The sequence below is a fragment of the Sciurus vulgaris genome (genome assembly GCF_902686455.1).
Source record: "Sciurus vulgaris genome assembly, chromosome: 8".
In the NCBI taxonomy this organism is placed as follows: Eukaryota; Metazoa; Chordata; class Mammalia; order Rodentia; family Sciuridae; genus Sciurus; species Sciurus vulgaris.
Window position 1 is genome coordinate 65,799,893 of NC_136468.1, and position 27,320 is coordinate 65,827,212.

A 27,320-nucleotide genomic window follows, 5' to 3' on the forward strand; every position below is an offset into this window, starting at 1 on the left:
AAAAAACTTACTTGACTTGATGGGTGCAGTTGTAGTCTGGTGTTGATTCACAAATGCCTGCTCTTTCTCCACTGGGGCATTTTTGAGGGTTTTTGGAGACCCTTTGCTACTAGAAACCCACCGTACCATTCCCTGGCCTATGTGATGCCATTACACCCGACCCTTGGATTCCTCCGCTGGCTCCTTGTTGGAAGGTAAGGTCTTTCAGGTTCTTTCTGCTGGCATTTGCTCATCCTGTAGGCAGGCACCTTTCAAAGGAGCCAAGCCTGGTTACCCTCCAGGGTCCCCAGTTTTGCAATGGGAGAGCTTGGCCTTCCCCCCAGAAACTTTACAAATGCAGCTCATACCAACTGGAGGACTCTTTCTTCATTCTGCTGTCCCAGGGATTTCACATCATCCTTTACTTGGGACTTTCTTTTTAAAAAATGAACTTAATTGTTAGAGAAGCTTTAGATCCATAACAAATTGAATGGAATGTCAGAGATTTCCCCACATATGAATAGCTTCCCCCATCACCAGCATCCCCATCAGAGTGGTACACTTGTGACAAATGAAAAACTTATACTGAAGCACTGTTATACCCAAAGATTATATTAGGGTTCACTCTTGGTGTTGTATATTCTATACAAACGTGTAATGACATGTATCCACCACTACAGTACAATACACAGTAATTTTCATCGACCTAAAAATTCTCTGTGCTCTGCCTATTCATCCCCACTTCCTCATAAATCCTTGCAACCACTGCTCTTTTTATTGTCTTCATGGTTTTGTCTCTTCCAGAATGTCATATGGTTGGGATCACACTATATGTAGCTATGTCAGATTGACTTCTTTCACTTAGCAATATGCATTTAAGCTTCCTCCATTCTCTTTGTGGCTTAATGGCTCATATCTTTTTTTTTTTGGATGTGATTGTTTTTTTTTTTATTGTAAACAAATGGGATACATGTTGTTTCTCTGTTTGTACATGGCATAAAGGCATACCATTTATGTAATCATAAATTTACATAGAGTAATGTTGTTTGATTCATTCTGTTATTTTTTCCCTTCCCCCCACCCCTCCCACCCCTCTTTTCCCTCTATACAGTACTTCCTTCCTCCATACTTGCCCCCCTCCCTAACCCTAACTCTAACCCTAACACTAACCCTTCCCTCCCCCCCATTATGTGTCATCCTCCACTTATTAGCGATATCATTCGTCCTTTGGCTTTTTGAGATGGGCTTATCTCACTTAGCATGATATTCTCCAATTTCATCCATTTGCCTGCAAATGCCATAATTTTATCATTCTTTATGGCTGAGTAATATTCCATTGTATATATATACCACAGTTTCTTTATCCACTCATCAATTGAAGGGCATCTAGGTTGGTTCCACAGTCTGGCTATTGTGAATTGAGCAGCTATGAACATTGATGTGGCTGTATCTCTGTAGTATGCTGATTTTAAGTCCTTTGGGTATAGGCCAAGGAGTGGGATAGCTGGGTCAAATGGAGGGTCCATTCCAAGTTTTCTAAGGAATCTCCACACTGCTTTCCAGAGTGGCTGCACTAATTTGCAACCCCACCAGCAATGTATGAGTGTACCTTTCTCCCCACATCCTCGCCAACACCTGTTGTTGCTCGTATTCTTGATAATCGCCATTCTAATTGGGGTGAGATGGAATCTTAGGGTAGTTTTGATTTGTATTTCTCTTATTACTAGAGATGTTGAACATTTTTCCATATGTTTGTTGATTGCTTGTAGATCTTCTTCTGTGAAGTGTCTATTCATTTCCTTAGCCCATTTGTCGACTGGATTATTTGAATTCTTGGAGTAGAGTTTTTTGAGTTCTTTATAGATTCTGGAGATTAGTGCTTTATCTGAAGTATGATTGGCAAAGATATTCTCCCACTCTGTAGGCTCTTTCTTCGCATTGCTGATAGTTTCCTTTGCTGAGAGAAAGCTTTTTAGTTTGAATCTATCCCAGTGGTTGATTCTAGCTTTTATTTCTTGTGTTATGGGAGTCCTGTTAAGGAAGTCTGATCCTAGACCAACAAGGTGAAGATTTGGACCTACTTTTTCTTCTATAATCTGCAGGGTCTCTGGTCTGATTCCGAGGTCCTTAATCCATTTTGAGTTTAGTTTCGTGCATGGTGAGAGATACAGGTTTAGTTTCATTCTGTTGCATATGGATTTCCAATTCTCCCAGCACCATTTGTTGAAGAGGCTATCTTTTCTCCATTGCATATTTTTGGCCCCTTTGTCTAGTATGAGAAAATTGTATTTATTTGGGTTTGTGTCCGTGTCCTCTATTCTGTACCATTGATCTACCTTTCTATTTTGGTACCAATACCATGCCGTTTTTGTTACTCTTGCTTTGTAGTAGAGTTGAAGATCTGGTATTGCAATACCCCCTGTTTCACTCTTCCTGCTAAGGATTGCTTTAGCTATTCTGGGTTTCTTATTCTTCCAGATGAATTTCATAATTGCTTGCTCTATTTCTGTAAGGTCGTCATTGGGATTTTAATTGGAATTGCATTGAATTTGTATAGCACTTTAGGTAGTATGGCCATTTTGACAATATTAATTCTGCCTATCCAAGAACATGGAAGATCTTTCCATCTTCTAAGGTGTTCTTTAATTTCTTTCTTTAGTGTTGTATAGTTCTCATTGTAGAGGTCTTTCATCTCTTTTGTGAGATTGATTCCCAAGTATTTTATTTTTTTCGAGGCTATTGTGAATGGGGTAGGTTTCCTAATTTCTCTTTCTGAAGATTCATCACTTATGTATAAAAATGCGTTGGATTTATGGGCATTGATCTTGTAACCTGTTACTTTACTGAATTCACTTATGAGTTCTAAGAGTTTTCCGGTGGAATTTCCAGGTTCCTCTAAATATATAATCATGTCATCAGCGAACAGGGATAGTTTGAGTTCTTCTTTTCCAATTCGTATCCCTTTAATTTCTTTGGTTTGTCTGATTGCTCTGGCCAGAGTCTCAAGAACGATGTTGAATAGAAGTGGTGAAAGAGGGCATCCCTGCCTTGTTCCAGTTTTTAGGGGGAATGCTTTCAGTTTTTCACCATTTAGAATGATATTAGCCATGGGCTTAGCGTAAATGGCCTTTACAATGTTAAGGAATGTTCCCACTATCCCTATTTTTTCTAGTGTTTTGAGCATGAAGGGGTGCTGTATTTTATCAAATGCTTTTTCTGCATCTATTGAAATAATCATGTGATTCTTAACTTTTAGTCTGTTGATATGGTGAATGACATTGATTGATTTCCTGATGTTGAACCAACCTTGCATCCCTGGGATGAAACCCACTTGATCGTGGTGCACTATCTTTTTAATATGTTTTTGTATGCGATTTGCTAACATTTTGTTGAGAATTTTTGCGTCAATGTTCATTAAGGATATTGGTCTGAAATTTTCTTTCCTTGATGAGTCTCTGTCTGGTTTAGGTATCAGGGTGATATTGGCTTCATAGAATGAGTTTGGGAGGGTTCCCTCCTCTTCTATTTTATGGAATACTTTGAGAAGTATTGGAATGAGCTCTTCTTTAAAGGTTTTGTAGAACTCGGCTGAGAACCCATCTGGTCCTGGACTTTTCTTTGTTGGTAGGCTTTTGATGACTTCTTCTATTTCAGTACTTGAAATTGGTCTATTTAAATTGTTTATGTCCTCCTCGTTCAGTTTAGGCAATTCATATGTCTCTAGAAACCTGTTGATGTCTTCGAAATTTTCTATTTTGTTGGAGTATAGATTTTCAAAATAGCTTCTAATTATGTTTTGTATTTCAATCCTGTCTGTTGTGATATTTCCTTGTTCATTCCGAATTTTAGTGATTTGGGTTTTCTCTTGTCTTCTCTTTGTTAGTGTGGCTAAAGGTTTATCAATTTTGTTTATTTTTTCGAAGAACCAACTATTTATTCTGTCAATTTTTTGTATTGTTTCTTTTGTTTCAATTTCATTGATTTCAGCTCTGAGTTTAACTATTTCCTGTCTTCTACTACTTTTGGTGTTGTTCTGTTCTTCTTTTCTAGGGCTTTGAGCTGTAGTGTTAGGTCGTTTATTTGTTGAGTTTTACTTCTTTTATTAAATGCGCTCCATGAAATAAATTTCCCTCTAAGTACTGCTTTCATAGTGTCCCAGAGATTTTGATATGATGTTTCTTTGTTCTCATTTACCTCTAAGAATTTTTTAATTTTCTTCCTAATATCTTCTGTTATCCATTTATCATATAATAGCATATTGTTTAATCTCCAGATATTGGAATAGTTTCTGTGTTTTACTCTTTCATTTATTTCTAACTTCAATCCATTATGATCTGATAGAATACATGGTAGTGTCTCTATCTTCTTGTATTTGCTAACATTAGCTTTGTGGCATAATATATGGTCTATTTTAGAGAAGGATCCATGTGCTGCTGAGAAGAAAGTGTATTCGCTCTTGGTTGGATGGTATATTCTATTAATGTCCGTTAAGTCTAAATTATTGATTGTGTTATTGAGATCTATGGTTTCTTTGTTCAATTTTTGTCTGGAAGATCTGTCCAGTGGTGAGAGAGGCGTGTTAAAATCACCTAGTATTATTGTGTTATGGTCTATTTGGTTTCTGAAATTGAGAAGGATTTGTTTGACATACATGGATGAGCCACTGTTTGGGGCATAGATGTTTATGATTGTTATATCTTGCTGATTTATGCTTCCCTTAAGCAGTATGAAATGACCTTCTTTATCCCTTCTGACTAACTTTGGCTTGAAGTCCACATTATCGGAAATGAAGATGGATACTCCAGCTTTTTTGCTGAGTCCATGTGCATGGTATGTTTTTCCCCATCCTTTCACCTTTAGTCTATGGGTATCTTTTTCTATGAGGTGAGTCTCTTGTAGGCAACATATTGTTGGATCTTTCTTTTTAATCCAATCTGCCAGTCTATGTCTTTTGATTGATGAATTCAGGCCATTAACATTCAGGGTTATTATAGAGAAATGATTTGGTTTCCCGGTCATTTGGTTCATTTTTAAAATTTTGTTTATTTATTTGTTTGACACAACTTGTTTCCTCCTTTATTTGACAATTCCTTTAGGATAATTCCTCCCTTTGCTGATTTGCTTCTTTGTTTTTCATCTCTTCCTCATGGAATATTTTGCTGAGAATGTTCTGTAATGCTGGTTTTCTTTTTGTAAATTCTTTTAGTTTTTGTTTATCATGGAAGAATTTTATTTCATCGTCAAATTTGAAGGTAAGTTTTGCTGGGTATAAGATTCTTGGTTGGCATCCATTTTCTCTCAGGGCTTGCAAAATGTTGTTCCAGGCCCTTCTAGCTTTTAGGGTCTGGATTGAAAAATCTGCTGATATCCGTATTGGTTTCCCCCTGAATGTAATTTGGTTCTTTTCTCTCACAGCCTTTAAAATTCTGTCTTTATTTTGTATGTTAGGTATTTTCATTATAATGTGCCTTGGTGTGGGTCTGTTGTAATTTTGTGTATTTGGAGTCCTATAAGCCTCTTGAACTTGATTTTCCATTTCCTTCTTCAGATTTGGGAAATTTTCTGATATTATTTCATTGAATAAATTGTTCATTCCTTTGGCTTGTTTCTCTAGGCCTTCCTCAATCCCAATAATTCTTAAATTTGGCCTTTTCATGATATCCCATAGTTCTTGTAGATTCTGTTCATGATTTCTTACCATCTTCTCTGTTTGTTCAACTTTGTTTTCAAGGTTAAATATTTTGTCTTCAATGTCTGAGGTTCTGTCTTCCAGGTGTTCTATCCTATTGGATATGCTTTCTATGGAGTTCTTAATTTGGTTTATTGTTTCCTTCATGTCAAGGATTTGTGTTTGTTTTTTTTTCAATATCTCTAACTCTTTATTGAAATGATCTTTTGCTTCCTGTATTTGCTCTTTTAACTGTCGACTGGTGCGATCATTCAATGCTTGCATTTGCTCTTTCATCTCATCGTTTGCTTCTCTGATCATTTTAATTATGTACATTCTGAACTCCTTTTCTGTCATTTCTTCTGCCATGCTGTCATTGGGTTTTATTGATGTAACATCTAGATTTGTTTGCAGCATTTTCTTTCCTTGTTTTCTCATATTGTTCAGGTATCAGTGGACCGCTGAGATATTGCAGATGTCCTCTATTGACTTACAATGTCCCTGAAGATTTCTATATATATCCCCCCTTAGCCTTCAGTAGGCTGAAGTCTTGGAGGAAGTTGATAATGCGGTGCTCCACAAGGAAGCTGCCTCTCTAGGAGTGGTGGCCTTCAGGTGGGGTATAATCCCTGCTAGTGGGCAGAGGTGCCTCCACTTGTTGACCAATGGTCATCTAAAGGGGAACTAGGCTGCGGGCTGAGGCAAGGCCTGTTTGGGCGTGAGTCTCTGGTTTTACCGTCCTTGTGAGGAAACCTCACCTGGCAGGGAAGACTCACCCGGTGGGGAGGTCTCGCTGGTCAGTTCCCTCCTAGAGGTTCCCCTCAGTTTACAGCTACCGCCTGGGCTGGGCTGCCTTCCTCTGCAAAGTTCCCAGGGGCCCGGCCCTACCTCATGGGCCTGGGAGCCTCACCCTTCACAGATGAATCTCCTTAGGCTGCCCCTCCTCAGAGAATCTGCCCGCAGGCCTGGAACCTTCGCTCCGCCCTAAGCCTGTCTCTGTGCAGCTCTTCCACCAAGAAGCCTCCTAGATCCTGGGACCCTGCTCTGCACCTAATCGCCTGGCTATGCGGCCCCTCCTCTGAGCAGCCACCTGGGGCCCCAAACAATCGCTCTGAGTCCCAGAGACCCGCCACAGGCCTCTTCCTCCAGACAGCCGCCCAGTATTCCGGTGCGGTCACTAGGAGTCCAAGAAACTCACTTCGTGCCTCCTCCTCCCACCAACCACCTGTAGCCCTGGGCAATCAATCACTCCGAGTCGAAGTGACCCTCCCCGTTCCTCCTCTTTCTCCAGATAACCCCCCGGGTGTTCAGGAGTGGTCGCTCTGAGTGACTCTGAATCCACGTGACCCGCTGCACGGGTCCTCTGAGCAGCCGCCTGGAGCGCTAATGCAGTCACTGCGAGTCCATACGACCCGCCGCGCTCCTCCTCCTCCTCCTCCTCCTCCTCCTCCTCCGGGCAGGCCCCGGTGTTCAGAAGTGGTCTGAGTCCAAACAGCTCGCCACACAGCCCCTCCTCTGGCAACCACCTGTAGCTCTGGTGTAGTCACTCTGAATCCAAGTGGCCGCACTCCTCTTCCTCCTCCTCGTCCTCGGGCAGGCCCCGGTGTTCAGAAGCAGTCGTTCTGAGTCCAAACAGCTCGCCGCACAGCTTCTCCTCTGGCAACCGCCTGTAGCTCTGGTGCAGTCACTCCGAATCCAAGTGGCCACGTTCCTTCTCCTCCTCCTCAGGGCAGGACCCGGTGTTCTGAGTGTACACAGCTCTCCTCGCCACTCCTCCCCTGGGCAGCCGCCGGAGCCCCAGTGGTTGCTCCGAGTCCCAGCGCCACGCCGAGCAGCCTCCTTTACGGGGCTCCCAGTTGTCCGAGTTCACTGCTCCAGCGGGGGAGGGGTGTCTTGCCGGCAGCTCTACTTCACAAAGTTCCCTGCGTTCCGGGACCACCGTCCCATCCGGGACACCTTCCCAACGGGTGAGAGTCACCCGGCTGCTTCGAGTTGGTCCCAAGTGTCTCAATATCTCCTCTTTTGAATCCTGAGTCCTGGAGCAACATGAAATGCAGCCACCCTCTAGGCCGCCATCTTGAAACCTCTCTCATATCTTTTTAGTGGTGAATAATATTCCATTATCTGGATGTACCCCTTTACTTACCTCTTAACCTACTAAAAGATATCTTGGTTGCTTCCAAGCTTTGGCAATTATGAATAAAGTTGCTAGAAACTTCCATGTGTAAGTTTGCGTTTCCAGATTTTTTTTTAAAAAAAGAGACTAATTTTTAGAGCAATTAGGCAGTTTTCAAGCAGGATCAGGCAGCAGTCTCCATAACTCTAGGGGACACTGCCCAGTGCTGTGAGTGGTACTCTTCTCATCCTTATTTGCCATTAGGTGGAAGGGAAATACATAGGGTCTTTAGAAAATTCTCATTCCAATCTTATGTCAATCTCCTCTTCCTCTTATATGTTCTGTTGCAGAATAAAAGAGTTTGGATGTCTTTTGCTCATAGTTTTGCGTAGATGATCTGACATCCCTTCAGCGAGTAGGCTTTTGAATGCATTAAAGACAAAATGGTGATTCAATCTGCCCTGCTTACCCCAAAAAATCCTTTCAGATATTTAAATCATTAGTCAATCACAATAAATTTACTTTTTCTTAGATTTTTATCTTTTTTACATTTTGTCATATTTAACTGTCTTCATTGGTTAATGATGGGCAAAAAATAACTTTTCAATAGAAATTTGATTGTGGGATGATCTATACCTCTTAGCAGCCTCTGCTAGATCATTCCATGTTTTGAAATAGCTTCCTCCTTTCTGTAATACCACATAGGCTCCTGGTTTTCCTTCCTTTCAGATCCTTTTCTTTTCAGTCTCTTCTGCTGGGTCCTCATTCTCCGTTTGGCCTTTAATACTAGATGGAGAGTGATCTTGGTTCCCTTCTCTTTTCACTCCACATTCTCTCCCTAAGTGCCATGGTTTAAATGCTCTGTATATGTTGAAGATTCCCCAATCGACATCTCTAGGCCATACCTGCTTTTTAAATCTATCACATTTTGAACATAAATGTGAAATATCCAATTGTCTATGTCACAAGCATCTTAAATTGCACAAGTTCAAACTTACCCTTCAATTCCATTCCTGTGATCTTTATTCCCCTGCCACCCATCACTTCCATCCCTCAGGCATTTGTAACAGAAACCCAGGAGTCATTCTTGACTATTCTTTAGAGCCCCCTCATCCAATTCAACAGCACTGCAACTTTAAAGCTATCCTTGACCCCTTACTCCCTCGTTCTCCCTAAATTAACCCAATGGCTAGTCTTACTGATGTTACCCACAAAATACATATCACATATCTTTCCAGTTGTTTCCATTTTGATGGCCATCACCCTAGTTCAAGATGAAGAAAGCCAACTGGTTAAAGGGAGTTTGTGAGAAGACTGTGAAAACCAAACTAGGCAAAATTCTGAGGATTTCTTTGAGTAAGGGTTTGTAAGATTCCCTGGAGGCACATCTTGTGGCTGTGTCAGTTCAGCTTCACTGAAGGTCAGTTAAGCTTCTGTTTCCCAGTGCAAATGTTGAGGCTTTATCTTTTCTGTACCCTGCTCTGGCCTCTGACTTTGAATCTGTCTCTTTTTGCATTCTTGGGGGTGATGGTGCCAAAATGGGTGTGGGAAACTATCCTCCACCTAGGCTAAGATTTCAATAGAGTTAATAGATGTGATAAATCAACCACTTGGAAAATTTAAAACTCAACTATTTGATTATTAGGGGAAGCATTTTTCTTAGAAATTAATTTTGGGATCAGGTATGGTGGTGCACACCGATAATCCCAGCAACTCGAGAAGTAGAAGCAGGAGGATCTTAGGCTTGAGGCAATCTTAGTAAGTTAACAAGGCCCTGCAACTCAGTAAGACCTTGTCTCAAAATAAAAAATAAAAAGAGCTGGGGATGTAGCTCAGTAATAAAGTATCCCTGGTTTCAATCCCTAGTCCCCCCCAAAAAAGAAAAAGAAAAACATCATTAGAAATTAATTTTGGGGAAACTAGATAGAAGATAATAGATTTTTGGCCAGCTAACTTAGAACCTGTTCAAGTTTTTATCACCTTTGCGTATGCCAAGCCACTAAGATGAATAAATTAATTGATATTTTTTTAAGTTCTTATATCACATATAACATCACAGTATATCATGATCCCTTGTAATTAGAGCATGAACTTAGAGGACAAGAACTTTAATAACAACTACAACAAAATGTTGATTGACTTAGCAAGGTAATGCCAAACCAGTATACTGATATGCCAATAAACCACTATTTTCTACTATGAATATTACTGGGACTTTTAAAGGGCAAAGTTCTGAAGAACTCCTGTAAGAAGGTAAAGGTTAAGCAAATGATATGATAAAAATAAATTTGCAATCATGATGGAAAAAGGTCAAGCAACTGTTTAAGGAGATGGTAGCAAGGAAAACGAAAGAAAGAAAAACAACAATAAAAGAAAAGAAAGATACTCTACTAACCTTGAGGAAGCTGAAGCACTCCAGTGCTTATGCCTGAGACCAAATCACCCAACACATACTCCTTGAATTTATATGCTGGCAACCATTTAGTTATGGGCAGAAACATATAAATGATATTTCTTATTTTTTTAGGAGTACAGCTGTGAAGATAAAAATGAGATAAAGTCATAAATGAGGAATATCGCTGCAGGGTTCACAGCTCAACATTTCCCCTTCCTCATATCCATGAGAGAGAAGGAAAAATTCACAGGTATTGCTAAATAGGGTCAGAGTCAGTGGGGGCAAAAAGACAGAGTGGCCTGGACATCCCTGGGAGGCAGAGTGAAGAGGTGGATATTTCAAAGGTGGGTGGAGAATTATAAAGTGGGTTATTTGAGTAAACCTTTACACAAATGTAAGCCATCATAGGAATTCAACAAACTGACATCCATGGTGAAGGTTCAATCAAGTGTCTAACACTGAACTGCTGTGGCTGGCTTTGCAAATCAGGAGTGCTCACAATTCACTCCCTCCACTTCACCATGGAATGATACAATAAAGGAAGCAGATAAGAATACCACATACGTGAATGCCTGTTTCAGTTTATCACCAATGGAATCCGAAACCTTGTCCTTCGTGTGTAGTCTTTCCTGGAGGACTGGATGACTAAAGATGGGCCTTTCCACATAGTACCTCTGGGTTGCTGCAAGGATTTCATTTTCTTCAGCATGATCCATAGTACTCCAGAATTATTCATTAACAGCAGGAGACAAGCATTTCCTGAGAGTCACTAAGGAAGAAAATCAAAGCTCCATGTCAGATGCCAAAGTCCCACTGTTCCTAAGCATCTCTTCCTTGCAGTACACCTAAGTTCTGAGGATTTCTTGGACACCCGGGACACCTAACCTATTATTCTGTATATAGTAGGCACTAATAAATAGAATAAAATAAATAGAATAACAAACATAAATGTGACTTATTTCCTCCCAAAGTAATAAGGGTGTAATATGCATACTTTCAACAAAAACTCATATTAAATTCAGTGGCTAAATGATGCAGATAGTTGTCTCTAGTTCATACTTAGGGGAACTGTAAGTCAGACCAATGCTGGCCATCTGTTTATGTCAAGTAAACAGAATGGAGAAGAAGACTGGACCTTAAATTGATCCCCCATTTCTGAAAGGTATATCAGCTTCCTTTCCCAATTCCATGCTTATGATTGGTTGCTCCTCAATCATAATTATTCTATGGTTCAGAGTTGATGTTCACGTTTCCATGAAGGTCACAAATTAAAAACTTCAGTGCAATAGTATAACGTTGTTTTAAAGGTGATTATATTGTCAAGTGTTAGACTGTTAGTATGGTTGATCTTTTTTCATGAGTAGTAGTGAATACTACTTATATGAATAAAAGAAATAACTGGGGAATAAAAATCTAACATGTTTGTGCACATGGAGATACATCTAAGAATATTCACATAGTTTTATGATAGTAAACATTTGATAAAAAACCCAAATGTCTACTTACACAATAAAAAATACATTTTGGTGTATTCATAAATTGAACACTATGCAGTAGTTCAAATAAATAAAACAAATTTATGTAATTATCAATAAATCTCAAAAATGTAATTTTCAATAAAAATGTAAGGTACAGATAGATGTATAGAGGATGCAACTGAAATTAAACACTTACAAAGCAAAAGTGTATGTTGCTATAGCTGTATATTTATACATATACGTGTGTAAAAGTACAAAGTACAAAAGCATGGGTGACAATGATAAACAGTGAGACCAGATGGTGCTACCTCTGGAGAGAAGGGGAATGAGGCTGTGGAGGGATAGCCAGAGAGCTGCAACTAACTGCTATTGGCAATGTTAAGATTGTAAAAAGAACTGGCCCCATTTTTGGTATTTTGTTATATCAGCATAGTATTTATGGTATTTTATTATATCAGCATACATGAACTGGCATAAATGGAGCAAGTTTAAGATTTTATTATGGTGAGTGGTAAGTAAACTGGTGTTTGCTACGTGATTCTTTGTACTTGTCTTTACATTTGAACTATAAACTCATAATAAAAAGCATACAACCCAGTATTACCAACAGAATGAAGTCAACAGCAAAGGAGTTGGGACTAACATGAATGCATGGTCAGGTTTGGGTGGCACCTATGGCATTGGGTCACTAATGTCAATACAACTTCCTCATGGTGAAAAGTTGGGTTTCGCCAAACTGAAATAACATTAAAACTGAAACCAGTCTTGTGAGATTGACCACAAAACAGAATGCTAAATAAATATGTATGTTCAAAGAGGATGAAAATTCAAGAGCCTCGAACAAAATGAAACGTCACAAGCCAATGTGACCAAGTACCGATAAGGATGGTCTTTAAATGCTATGGTTTGAATGTTTTTGTCACTTCCAAAATTCATGTTGAAACTTCACCACCTATGCCATGAAAATGTGTGGCCAATGGGGGTGACTGAGCCAGAAGGACTCTGCCCTCATAAATGGGATTAGGTGGCTTTATAAAAGAGCCTGATGGAGGGAGCCTGCCCCTTTTTGTCCCTGCCAAGTGAGGACACAGTGTGCCTCCCATCCAGGAGATACAGCAACAAGGTGCCATCTTGGAGGTGGAGAGACTGGGCCCTCACCAGTGGGCAACTTGATCTTGAACTTCCCAGTCTTGAGAGCTGTGAGAAATAAATTTCTATTGTTTACAAATGACCCTGTTTTTGGTATTTTGTTATATCAGCACAAATGAACCAAGGCAGGAATGATAAGTCTGGAGAAGAAGGACTTTGCAGCAGAATCCGATGAAGATTATACATCTTTTGTTTTAAATTAGCAAGGCTGGGTGGCCACCTCTCATCTGACTTTTTATGGCCACTCCTAGGAATCATTATAACACACTGAAATATAGCAGAGGAAATAAATATTAGACATTCTTATTTTTATTGTCAAGAGTCCTTTGGCTAGCCCCAACATCAGGAATTTCTCATCTGTACCCATTAATCTGAAGGCCACTTGCCACCCCCATTTCTCCTAGAACCTCGAAATTCCTCCCATTTCATTAACCAGAAAAGTATATGTATATTTTAAAAGTTCCCAAGACATTCAAACGACCAGGCACCTGACACTTAAAAACGCTTACAACTGTGGCTGGACTGGACTTTCCTCACGTACTAAAACACTAAAGCATGGTTCCATACCTGACTTGTTAATGAGACAGCCGTTAGGAGGCAAGACCCAGGCATTGTTTCTTAAAACATCCTGAGATGATTCTAAGGAGGAGTTTGAATGGAAAGCCACTGGTTTATAACCTCAGAGAGACAGAGAAACAGATATGAAAGAGACAAGAAAATCAAGCAGCGTTTGAAAACAAAAGTTAATGACCAACTTTTAGGAAATTGATGATGAATCAGTGACACAATTAAAGTCAGATTATTTTTTAAAACTTTATAATATATGGCATAATAGAGTAACATAACATAATAAACATGGTATAAATGATAAGCTTACTAAGAAGTACATGAAATCAGCTTTGAAAAAGAATTTTAAATATAAGGACATGCTTTAGCAATAAAAATGTTTCTCTGAATTGGATATTGTCACTCAGGACATTGGTTCTGAGCCCTGGCTGCACAGTAGAGTGACTTGGGCAGATTTAACTACTACTGATGACACCTAACTATATAGGCAGGGAGTCTGATTCACTTGGTCTGAGAAGCAGGCAGGTTTAAAAAGCTCTCAGGTGATGCTACTGTGCACCCAAGGTTTGAAACCAGTGACAGGAGATGACAAAACCCATGCCCACCCATCCAGCTATCTACCTGCCCAAACAAAAAGGAAAAATCTGAATACAGTGTAAATAGTATGCAGTGCATTGTATCAGCATCTTTACTTGTGTGTCTTTGAAATATTTAAAACAAAATTACGAAAGGGTAGCTTGGGTTTCTCAAGCAAAGTCTTGCTTCTGAGCTTACGTTCTCACAGCAGAAGGGAGTTCTGTGTAGATGGGCAATGCACTATTTCCTGCATTTTAGGCAAATGCAGCCTTGATTGACAGACATTTCATTGAGGAGAAAATTTCAATGCAATTCAGATATCAAACATTAAATGGAATCAGAAAAGCATTAGGACATATTTTCTCCACAGGGTTTAGAGAAAGTACATGATGTCCAGTACAATTTGCATGTCAGATATGCAATATATTTTTCAGTGTAGTATGTCCCAAATATTACATGTGACACACTTAAAAATTTACTCTTTGTTTATCTCAACTTTAACTGGGTATTTTATATTTTTCTTTGCTAAATCTGGCAACCATAACACCTGTAGGTTAGGAAAATACACAGTATTTCTGAGGTTTTATAACCCTGGCTATAACATGTATCCTCTTAGAGATCTGTTAAACAGCTCAGAGAGTCTCAACTGGGAAAGAAGAGAATGTAATAATAAAACAGAGAGGCAAAGAAACCAAGAGACAAGACAGATAATGAGCTTCCAGTATATGAACTGAAATGACGAATTACTAAGTTGCAAAACTACACAAATCCCTATATGAGGAAAGTCACTTTTAAGATGGTCTAAAGGAACAAATCTTCTGGTTGGTGCTCAAACAAAAATATGAAGGAGGCAAACTGACCTAGAGGTCAAGTCCCATTTTCCACAGCCATGAAAGAAGAATTTTAAAATAATTTATGACATCTGTACTTCTGAATATTTAGATCTGAAAATAACCTTGGAGAGCATCCGATTTAACTGCATCACTTTGTATGTGAGAAAATGGACTCATCTGCACTCACTTGGGGGTAAGCAACTTATCCAAAAATATTCTCAAAACACAAATCTTATTCCCTCTTCAAAGTACTCATCAAATTTTAAAGACTAAGATACTTACAAATAAAAGTATATTAAAATGGTAATAACATTTTTAATTTCAAACTAAGAGACAGAATTCATTGCTTGCTAATGAAAGAGCTTCACCCTAGTTTCCTGGAAGATGCTCCACACTGGATGTCAGGGTTGAGTTCTGGCTGTTTTGAGCTCTCTCTACAGTGTCATGCTGTGATCAGCTAGACCTGGTCTTCCCGTGTCTGGTAACATGTCAGAATCACCTGGAGCTTAAAGATTTCCAGGCCCTCCAAAGATTCTGACTTAGTAATTCTGGAACTTGTATTTTTCAGGGCTCACAGAATGAGTACAAAGCACAATCTGCTGGGAAAACAGACTGAAGTCAATGAGCAAAGAACTCCCAGTACATTTCAGTGCTGTTCAGTGTCTTGTCCTTAGGGCTTAAAAATGCTTGTTGATTGCACATGGAAAAATAACTTGTCTCTCTGGGTCTTAGTTCCTCATCTTTATTTATTTACTTTTAAATCACTTTATTGAGGTATGATTGACATTAAAAAACTACACAGTGTAAAAATCTTGATGAGTTTGGAGATAAGTACGACCCTGTGAAACCATCTCTACAATCTATACTGTATGCTTATCCATGACCCCAAGTATTATTATTTTTATTATTTTGTGATAAGAACACTTAACAAACATCTATCCTTTTAATAAAGTCCTATATGTACAATGCAATGGGTTCTATGTGGAATAGATCTTTAGCATTATTCTTTCGAAACTGAAAAAAAAAAAAACTTACATGAACAAAGAGTAAAATTTAACATTAAAATATTAAAAAGTAAATCAGAGGCTCTTTGCAAATAACAAGAAGATGACCGTGTTTGTGCCTGGATTGAGTAAGGGGAGTCCATACCATGAAATCAAGGCTGGTTTAATGCTCATAAAATATTCAGTGTACTATGTTATACTAGCTGTTGATTAAGATAAAAATATTATTATATCAATCATTAGCATGTCATTTATCATTTGGTCAATATGACCATATCATCAGATCAACAGATGAATAAAAAAATCATATGATTGTGTTAATGGATACAAAAAAGTGATTTGACATATTCAATACCCACTAATGATAAAAATTGTCAACCCCCCCCCCCGGAATAAAAAAGAACCACCTTAATCTATTAAAGTTACATATTAAAAAAAAAAGCTGAAAATTTGACCAGCATTTCCCTATCATCCCCTCCCCTGGGACCCTGGTAACCACTATCCTACTCTCCACTTCTGTTTTGTCTTTAATGTTTCCAGTGAGAACATTCTGAGAAGGGAATTTGGAAAACCTGTACAAAATACCACTTAATCTCCTTGTGCTTAAATCTCTAGCTAGCATGGATTCTGTAGTCTGAAACTAAGAACCCTCACTTCTACAGTAATGCTTTTCTTTGTTAAATGTTTCAAAACTGAGTATTTGTCTCTGTGGTCTGCAGGTAGTGGAAGAAAGTGAGTCTCATGGCAGCCATCCATCTTTTCAGAGTAACTAACTTATGTATTTAAAACTTGAATAATGCATATATTAACATTTTAATTTCAAATAGGCAAGCACAGGCCCAAGCTAACCATCTTATATATATATATATACTCTATGGGTATTAGCATGAACATTTAACAAAAATAAATGTTATTATGAAGTTTTTTTGATACTGCCTAGAGAAACAGCACTTCAACTTTAAAAATAAGTACATAGCATATAGCAAAGGCCTTATTAATTATAATCCAGGGTGTGGGAGATCTTCACTTATGACTTTACCAACCGGTTTCTATGCAATGGGAAAAGCTGCTTTCTCTTTATGCTTCCGAGAATATATTATCTGCTTTTCCCTATTAACAAACATTAACTAGTGGCCCAATATGTAGAAAGAGCAGGTCTTAAAATCTGTGCAAGCTGCTCTTGAATAGAGCCTATAAGCTCTGTGAGGGCAGGTCTCTTGCTCCAGAGCACACAGCACACAGCTGACTCATAGCAGCTCCCAGGCAATTTCTGACTGAATGTTCTGAGTGTTATTTGATCCACAGAGGCCAAAGTTTCCAGAGCATTTAGTCTTGTGCTCTGCCCAGCCTTCTCCCTTCCTCTATACATATCCTCCCTCTGTAAATTCTTCTGCCAAAAGGTGCCTAGTTTAGTGTCCAGAATCGCAACACCATATGCTGGGTTTGGGATTCAGAAGGCTGTGTTTGGAGGTAGGAATTGGCACTTAACTACAGTGTATTGTAAGGTTTTTATTCTTGGGTTTCCTTATCTGGGAGTCTGGGTTATGGAATCACTTTATGGAAGTTGGCTTTTTGTTGCTGTGACCAAAATACTGGACAAGAACAACTTAGAGGAGGAAAAGTTTATTTTGGGCTCCTGATTTCAGAAGTTCAGTCTATGATGGGCAATCTCCACTGCTGTGGGCCTGAGGTAGAACAGAACATGGTGGCAGAAGGGCCAGGCAGAGGAAGGATGCTTAGCTCATGGCAGGCAGGAAGCAAAGAACAAGGGACAAGAGCAAGATATAGTCTAAGATGCCAACCCTAGTGACCTACTATCTCCAGCTCTGTCCCACCTGCCTACAGTCACCACCTAGGAGTCCATTTAAATTACCAATCCATCAAACGGATTAGTCCACTGATGAGGTTACATCTCTCATTATCTGAACATTTTCACCTCTGAACATTTCGACATTGCCTAACACATGAACTTTTGGGGAGACATTAACAATTCAAATCACAACACATCTAGACCAGTTCAAGTCCTGGTTCTAGCTTTATGCTGGGGTATCAGGTGAGCTACTAGACCTAAGTAGGGTGACCACAGGTCCTTGCTTCTGCCTGCTGTACCAGGGGAATTATCACTCCTAAAAGTGTAATATATTATGGGTAATAAATTATGTTCCCTTCAGATTCATCAACTATATCACTACAGTAATACCTCACTCTAGATCTGTGAGGAATAAATTAGAAAATGTTTCTAAAGTAATTATCATGAGGCTGGTATGCAAGAAGTACCCAACAAATGTAACTATTATTACTACTGTGGGCAGGGTACTTAAGTTCCTTCAAACTCAGACTGCTTATTTGTAAATGAGGATAATTGTTTTCCTTTGTTTTTATTTAATTACCATCTGAACATATTCACAGAGCTCAAAAATTTATATAAACAAAGAATATGAAATTCCATGACTGAAGGTCCCCATTGTGCCAGCTTCCTGTGTGTCTTTCCAGAGGTATTTTATATGCACACAAGCAGATATGAACACGTTCTTTTTCCTATGACCAGCAACATACCTTAGTGCTATTCTACATGTTGCCTTTCTCGCATAATCATATATCCTTGTGATCTTTCCATATTAGATCAAAAGAACTTCCTTATTCTTTTATGTTTTAAATAAGCTGCACAGCATGCCATTCCATGGGGCTTGCCTCATTTGTTTTAATTTAGTCTTAATAGTGTTGAGGCTAAATGTGTAAGTACTTAGAATAAGTTTTATTTTTTATTTTTCTGTTCTGGGGCTTGAGCCCAGGTCTTGCACATTTCAGGAAAGTACTCTACTACTAAATTATATCCCAAAACCTTTTTTTCTATTTTGGTAGTATTTTGCTGGCCTTCAACTTGAAATTCTCCTGTCTTAGTGTTGGGAGAAATCCTAGTTCTTGGCTTGAAGCAGTTAATGTCTCAAGTGTGTAAACTTGCAGAGAGGAGCATTCCCCTCTGGCCACCTAGGAATGTAAACGACTGCCCCAAGTTGACCTAGTGTTACCAAGGGAACCTGGTGGTCTGATCCCCTGTGGCACATTGTAATTGGGCAAGAAACTTATAAAATGTATACCTGATCCCACAATAAACGAGTTTGCAGGCTGCTCACCACAAGCCTGCTTCCACCTAACTCCCGGAGTCTGGGGGTCTTGACTCTGTGGCCCTTACCTGTACCTAAGCTATCCTGGCACCCCTATGGGCTTAGCTTCCCAGGTAACTGGGATTACAGGTGAGGGTCTTCACTGACATGCCCAGCTTTAGAATACGGTTTTTATAATTCAATAGGCATTTATCAACCAATAGATATTTATTATATTTATTAATTATTACTACTTTCATTCTCTTTTTTTTTTTCGTTTTTTGAGATGGGGGTCCCTTATGATACCTAGGCTAGCCCAAGCAATCCTCCTGCCTCAACCTATCACATAGCTGGGACTATAGATAAATACCTCTGTAATTGGCTCTCTTATAACCCTTTAAATTTTTTTTAAACAAAAAAAATTCATTTTTATTCATTTTTATTGTAAACAAATGGGATACATCTTGTTTCTCTGTTTGTACATGCAGTAGAGGCATACCATTTGTGTAATCATACATTTAGCTAGGGTAATAGTTTTTGATTCATTCTGTTATTTTTTCTTCACCCCCCACCCCTCCCACCCAACCCTTTAAATTTTTAAAAAATATTTTTAATTGTAGGTGGACACAATACCTTTGTTTATTTATTTTTTATGTGGTGCTGGGAATTGAACCCAGTGCCTCACATGTGCAAGGCAAATGCTCTGCCACTGAGCCACAGTCCCAGCCCTTACCCTTTAAATTAATCTCACAGTTGTTTCTTTTTACCCTGCTTCGTTTCTAAAGGCCTTAGATCTTCATTTATTTATCGACTCCATATAAATCTATTGAGTCTATTTACATATTAGGCTGTGACATGTAAGTTGGCTACATTTAAGAAATCAGTAAGCTATAATTTATGGCCTTAGGAAACTTGTCATCTGATGTCTGCAGATCTACTTCCTTTTAAGGACTTCTCCCAGGTAGGAAAAGTCACAGGAAGTGACGAAGTATGTAGGGAAACATGGAAGGTTTGGGAATGGGACTCAGAGATTGTTGGTGAGGAAATAGGACCTTCAGGAAATTAGATCAAGGGCCTTTCATATAGAATATGTGTTATGTTTTTCTTTTTTATTTCTATATTTTTTCCTCTTATTTTGTAGTACTGGGGATCAAACCCAGGGGCATTCTGCCTCTGAACTACACTCCCAGCTCTTTAAAAAATTTTATTTTGAAATATGGTCTCCTTAAGTTGCCAATGATGACCTTGAACTTGTAATATTCCTGCATCAACCTCCTGAGTTTCTGGAATTATAGTCGTGCACCACTGTGCCTGGTTACTTTTTTTAAAAATTTTTATAAAATTTAATATAGGACCACTGTGGAAATTTAGAAATTTATTTATTTTCTTGTAGTTCATATTCTTTGTTTTTTGGAAATTTATTTCTCCATTCACAAATTATACATATTATAAATGCATATACACATATGCACATATATATGATATATTTACATGGATGAGATGCTATCTTGACAGTTTTGGGTTAAAAATTTGGTTTTTATTTAATATTGTATCATAAACATTTTTCCATGTCATAAACAGCTTCATAAGTATAATTTCTAAAGATTGCAGGTTATTTTCTACTATGATGCATGCTATTTTCTGTCATGATTTTACCATCCCCTTTTGTAATAGTTAGGCTATTTTCAATTTTTTTGCTATTATAAATGGGGTTTTTGCTTTTTTTAAATTTGTTTTTATTGTAAACAAATGGGATACATGTTGTTTCTGTTTGTACATGGAGTAACAGCATACCATTTGCATATTCATAAATTTACATACAGTAATGATGTTTGATTCATTCCATTATTTTTTTCCTTCCCCCACACCCCTCCCACCTCTCTTTTCCCTCTATACAGTCCCTTCTTCCTCCATTCTTGTCCCACTCCCACCCCCCTTTAAGTGTCATCATCTGCTTATCAGTGAGATCATTGTCTTTTAGATTTTTGAGATTGGCTTATCTCACTTAACATGATATTCTCCAATTTCATCCATTTGCCTGCAAATGCCATAATTTTATTATTCTTCATAGCTGAATAATATTCCATTATATATATATACCACAGTTTCTTTATCCATTCATCAATTGAAGGGCATCTAGGTTGGTTCCATAGTCTGGCTATTATGAATTGAGCCGCTATGAACATTGATGTGGCTGTATCTCTGTAGTGTGCTGATTTTAAGACCTTTGGGTATAGGGCGAGGAGTGGGATAGCTGGGTCAAATGGTAGGTCCATTCCAAGTTTTCTAAGGAATCTCCACACTGCTTTCCAGAGTGGTTGCACTAATTTGCAAACCCACCAGCAATGTATGAGTGTACCTTTCTCCCCACATCCTCGCCAACACCTATTGTTGCTTGTATTTTTGATAATCGCCATTCTAATTGGGGTGAGATGGAATGTTAGGGTGGTTTTGATTTGCATTTCTCTTATTACTAGAGATGTTGAACATTTTTTCATATGTTCATTGATTGCTTGTACATCTTCTTCTGTGAAGTGTCTGTTCATTTCCTTAGCCCATTTGTCAATTGGATTATTTGTATTCTTGGTGTAGAGTTTTTTGAGTTTTTTATATATTCTGGAGATTAGTGCTCTATCTGAAGTATGAGTGGCAAAGATATTCTCCCACTCTTTAGGCTCTCTCTTCGCATTGCTGATAGTTTCCTTTGCTGAGAGAAAGCTATTTAGTTTGAATCTATCCCAGTTATTGATTCTTTCTTTTATTTCTTGTGCTATGGGAGTCCTGTTAAGGAAGTCTGATCCTAAGCCAAAAAGTTGAAGATTTGGATCTACTTTTTCTTCTATGAGATGCAGGGTCTCTGGTCTGATTTCAAGGTCCTTGATCCATTGTGAGTTGAGTTTTGTGCAGGGTGAGAGATACGGGATTAGTTTCATTCTGTTGCACTTGGATTTCCAGTTCTCCCAGTACCATTTGTTGAAGAGGCTATCTTTTCTCCATTGCATATTTTTGGCATCTTTGTCTAGTATGAGAAAATTGTATTTATTTGGGTTTGTGTCCGGGTCCTCTATTCTGTACCATTGATCTACCTGTCTATTTTGGTGCCAATACCATGCTGTTTTTGTTACTATTGCTTTGTAGTATAGTTGAAGTTCCGGTATTGCGATTCCCCTTGTTTCATTCTTCCTGCTAAGGATTGCTTTAGCTATTCTGGGTTTCTTATTCTTCCAGATGAATTTCATGATTGCTTGCTCTATTTCTGTAAGGCACATCATTGGGATTTTAATTGGAATTGCATTGAATCTGTATAGCACTTTTGGTAGTATGGCCATTTTGACAATATTAATTCTGCCTATCCAAGAACATGGGAGATCTTTCCATCTTCTAAGGTCTTCCTCAATTTCTTTCTTCAATGTTTTGTAGTTTTCATTGTAGAGATCTTTCACCTCTTTGGTTAGATTGATACCCAAGTATTTTATTTATTTTGAGGCTATTGCAAATGGAGTTGTTTTCCTCATTTCCCTTTCAGCTGTTTCATCGCTTGGGTATAAAAATGCTGTAGATTTATGGGTGTTGATTTTATAGCCTGCTGTTTTGCTGAATTCATTGATGAGGTCTAGAAGTTTTCTGGAGGAGGTTTTTGGATCCTCTAAATGTAGAATCATGTCATCCGCAAATAGTGACAGCTTAAGTTCCTCTTTTCCTATTCGTATACCTTTAATTTCTTTAGTCTGCCTAATTGCTCTGGCTAGAGATTCGAGGACAATGTTGAATAGGAGTGGTGAAAGAGGACATCCCTGTCTTGTTCCCGTTTTTAAAGGGAATGGTTTCAGTTTTTCTCCATTAAGAATGATGTTGGCCATGGGCTTAGCATAAATAGCCTTTACAAGGTTCAGGTATGTTCCTACTATCCCTATTTTTTCTAGTGTTTTCAGCATGAAGGGGTGTTGTATATTGTCAAATGCTTTTTCTGCGTCAATTGAAATAACCATATGATTCTTATCCTTAAGTCTATTGACATGATGGATTACGTTTATTGATTTACGGATGTTAAACCATCCTTGCATTCCAGGAATGAACCCCACTTGATCGTGGTGCATGATTTTCTTAATATGTTTTTGGATATGGTTTGCCAATATTTTGTTAAGGATCTTAGCATCTATATTCATCAAGGATATTGGTCTAAAATTTTCTTTCCTTGATGTGTCTTTTCCTGGTTTGGGTATGAGGGTGATATTAGCTTCATAGAATGAGTTCCATAGGGTACCCTCCTTTTCCATTTCCTGGAATACTTTGAGAAGTATTGGAATGAGTTCTTCTTTGAAGGTCTTGTAGAACTCGGCTGAGAATCCATCTGGTCCTGGGCTTTTCTTGGATGGTAGATTTTTAATGGCTTCTTCTATTTCATTGTTTTATATTGATCTGTTTAAATCATGTATGTCCTCCTGGTTCAGTTTGGGAGGAGCATATGTCTCTAGAAATTTGTCAATGTCTTCGGTACTTTCTATTTTGTTGGAATACAGATTTTCAAAGTAGCTTCTCATTATGTTCTGTATCTCAGTGGTGTCTGTTGTGATATTTCCTTTTGCATCATGTATTTTAGTAATTTGAGTCTTCTCTCTCCTTCTCTTTGTTAGTGTGGCTAAGGGTTTATCTATTTTGTTTACTTTCTCAAAGAACCAACTTTTTGTTATGTCAATTTTTTGAATAGTTTCTTTTGTTTCAATTTCATTGATTTCAGCTCTGATTTTAATTATTTCCTGTCTTCTACTACTTTTGCTGTTATTCTGTTCTTCTTTTTCTAGGGCTTTGAGCTGCAATGTTAGGTCATTTAATTGTTGACTTTTCATTCTTTTCTGGAATGCACTCCATGCAATGAATTTTCCTCTTAGTACCGCTTTCATAGTATCCCAGAGATTTTGATATGTTGTATCATCATCATTCTCATTGACCTCTAAGAAATTTTTAATCTCCTCCCTGATGTTTTTTGTTATCCATGTTTCATTCAATAGCATATTATTTACTCTCCAAGTGTTGGAGTAATTTCCTTTTTTTACTTTGTCATTGATTTTTACTCTCAGTCCATTATGATCTGATAGAACACAAGACAGTATCTCTATTTTTTTGCATTTCCTAAGGACTGCTTTGTGGCATAACATATGGTCTATTTTCGAGAAGGTTCTGTGCTGCTGAGAAGAAAGTGTATCCGCTCATTGATGGATGGAATACTCTATATATGTCTATTAAGTCTAGGTTATTGATTGTGTTATTGAGTTCTATGGTTTCTTTGGTTGGATTTTGTTTGGAAGATCTATCTAGTGGTGACAGTGGTGTATTAAAGTCGCCCGGAATTATTGTGTTGTGGTCCATGTGATTCTTGAAATTGAGAAGGATTTGTTTGATGTACAGGGATGCACCATTGTTTTGGGCATAAATATTTACTATCGTTATGTCTTCCTGATTTATGGTTCCCTTAAGCAATATGAAATGTCCTTCTTTATCCCTTCTGACTAACTTTGGCTTGAAGTCCACTTTATCTGATATAAAGATGGAAACCCCCGCTTTTTTACTGGGTCCATGTGCGTGGTAGGTTTTTTCCCATCCTTTCACCTTTAGTCTGTGGATGTGTTTTTCTATGAGATGAGTCTCTTGCAGGCAGCATATTGTTGGGGCTTTCTTTTTAATCCATTCTGCCAGTCTATGTCTTTTGATTGATGAGTTTAGGCCATTAACGTTCAGGGTTATTATTGAGAAATGATTTGTATTCCCAGTCATTTGGCTTATTTTTGTTTTTTAAATTGGCTTGGTTTCTCCTTTGAGTGGTTTTTCTCTCAGGTATTTCCTCCCTTTGCTGACCTCCATTGTTGTTTTTCATTTCCTCCTCATGGAATATTTTGTTGAGAACATTCTGTAGTGCAGGCTTTCTATTTGTAAATTCTTTTAACTTTTGTTTATCATGGAAGGATTTTATTTCATCTTTAAATCTGAAGGTTAGTTTTGCTGGGTATAGGATTCTTGGTTGGCAACCATGTTCTTTCAGAGCTTGAAATATGTTGTTTCAGGCCCTTCTAGCTTTTAGAGTCTGGGTTGAGAAGTCGGCTGCTATCCGTATTGGTCTCCCCCTATATGTAATCTGATGCTTTTCTCTCGTGGCCTTCAAAATCCTATCTTTATTTAGAATGTTAGGCATTTTCATTATAATGTGCCTTGGTGTGGATCTGTTGTGATTCTGTGCATTTGGTGTTCTTAAGCCTTTTGTATTTGATTTTCCATTTCATTCTTCAGGTTTGGGAAATTTTCTGATATTATTTCATTGAATAGGTTGTTCATTCCTTTGGTTTGTATCTCTGTGCCTTCCTCAATCCCAATAATTCTTAAATTTGGTTTTTCATAATGTCCCATAGTACTTGGAGATTCTGTTCATGATTTCTTACCATCTTCTCTGTTTGGGCGACTTTATTTTCAAGATTAAATATTTTGTCTTCATTGTCTGAGGTTCTGTCTTCCAAGTGGTCTAGTCTTTTGATGATGCTTTCCATTGAGTTTTTTATTTGGTTTATTGTCTCCTTCATTTCAAGGATTTCCATTTGTTTGTTTTTTTTTTTTTTTTTTTTTTTTTTGAGAATCTCTATCTCTTTGTTGAAAGATCTTTTGCTTCCTGCAGGTGCTCTTTTAGCTTATTGGTATTATCATTCATTGCCTGCATTTGCTCTCTTATCTCATCCTTTGCTTCGTGAATCATCTTAATCATGTATAATCTGAAGTCCTTTACTGACATTTCTTCTAACATACTGTCACTGGATTCTATTACTATAGAATCTAGATTTGTTTGGATCATTTTCTTCCCTTGTTTTTTCATGATGTTCATGTATCTTCCCCTCTAGCAGTGCAGATCTGGGGTATTGCAGATTTCCCCCTATAGGCTTATGGTGGCCCTATAGGTTTCCAAAACCCTTTCTTTAAGGGGAGATCAATATTAGCAGTGCCCAATTCAGACACTATGCAATCCTAGACCAAATAGCCCCTATGAGGACAATAACATCATGTAAATAAGGGAGAAAGCGACTCTGAGGGAACAGGTAAACAGAAGGAAAAGAAAGCAAGAAACCTAAAGAAATGAAAACTTAAATATTTTTTTAAAAAAGGAGAAAAAAGAAAATCTACTGTATAATAGTCATATGCTAATGAAACCTCCCAGTGTTCAGTAGCCTGATGTATGAGAGGTACCTGACAATGAGCTTCAAGCCTCCAGCAGGCGTCTCAGGATGGGATTTGCCCCACCCAAAGATCGGAGCTATGGCTTCCAGGATTTTCCAAGATGGCTGCTCTGGCTTCCAAATGTGTTGGCAAATGGGGAGCTGCAGCTCAGGGGTGGACGTGGTCAGTTGGAGGTCCTGGAGACAGGATGCAGTTAGTCCGGCAGTGGTCCTGGAGGTCAGGTGTGTTTGGTGTGGTTTTGGGATCCAGGAGGCCAGGTGCAATCAGTTGGTCTGGGTTCCCGGTGATAGGGCACAGTCAGTTGGTCTGGGGGTCCTGGCGGCAGGGAGCAGTCAGTTGATGTGAGGGCCCCAGAAGCAGGGAGTGATGGGTTGGGCTGAGGGACCCTGGAGACAGGACTCGGTCAGTCCGGCCAGGGGTCCTACAGGGCCTGGCTGTTGTCTCAAAATGGTGGCAGCCACGTGTAATCAAACCTGCAGGTACTGTAACAGTGAACTTCCAGGCAGCAGCACTCAGCTGGTTCTCCACTGGCAGTCTGTGGTCAATCTGCTGGCAGCTGTCGGACGATCGGGAGGTGAACCTCGAGCGTTGGGTGATGGATAGGGGTAAGGCAGGTGATGGACAGGCGAGAGGCAGGCAAATGGCGGATGATAGATGCCTGACAGTGAGCAATCTGCTCTCAAAAAAGGCTTTGATATGCTGGCAGATTGCAGGTGATCACAGCAGACAAATGGGGTAAAGAGCAGGGGATTGATAAACAGCAAAAACTGCCTCACCGAGAAACAGATATCCTCTGCTTGAATCCGGCGTACATGTCCTCTTATATACTTTAAATCATCTTGAGATTGCTTACGATAACTAATACACATAATGCTATATAAAGGGTTATCCTATATTGGGGGTTTTGCTTTCGAGCTGTGAGTTTGTATATGTCATGATAATAAGTAGTTCATATTTAAACACTGCTGATACAGATTTATAAGTACTAGATGACTTACAAACATGTAAAACAAACTGACAAAATGATGTGGATGGCAGACACTGATGGGAGTTTCTTATTTGTCCTGAAGTGCAACAGTAAAGTAATTATAGTAGTTAGAACTTATGAAAACTGCAGTTAAAGATCAGCATCCATGTAAGGTATGCCCATATTTCAGATGAAGTATCTGAGGCTCTGATGGAGTAACATCAGATGGGACTGGAATTCAGTTCTCATTTCAGAAACCATCTTCTCAT

The 27,320-nt window shown here is 38.6% G+C and overlaps 1 protein-coding gene across 1 annotated transcript in view; it reads right to left on the reverse strand.

Moving 5' to 3' along the window:
• The window catches only part of SLC26A5 (solute carrier family 26 member 5), a 72,942-nt gene that overhangs the window by 34,133 nt on the left and 11,489 nt on the right, over window positions 1-27,320 (reverse strand). Inside the window, exons 3-4 of the mRNA XM_079150236.1 lie at window positions 10,723-10,927; window positions 10,159-10,298 (exon numbers count right to left, since the gene is read on the reverse strand). Coding sequence (XP_079006362.1) covers window positions 10,159-10,298; window positions 10,723-10,874 — 292 coding nt within the window. The 5' untranslated portion in view covers window positions 10,875-10,927. The remainder of the gene's footprint in view (window positions 1-10,158; window positions 10,299-10,722; window positions 10,928-27,320) is intronic.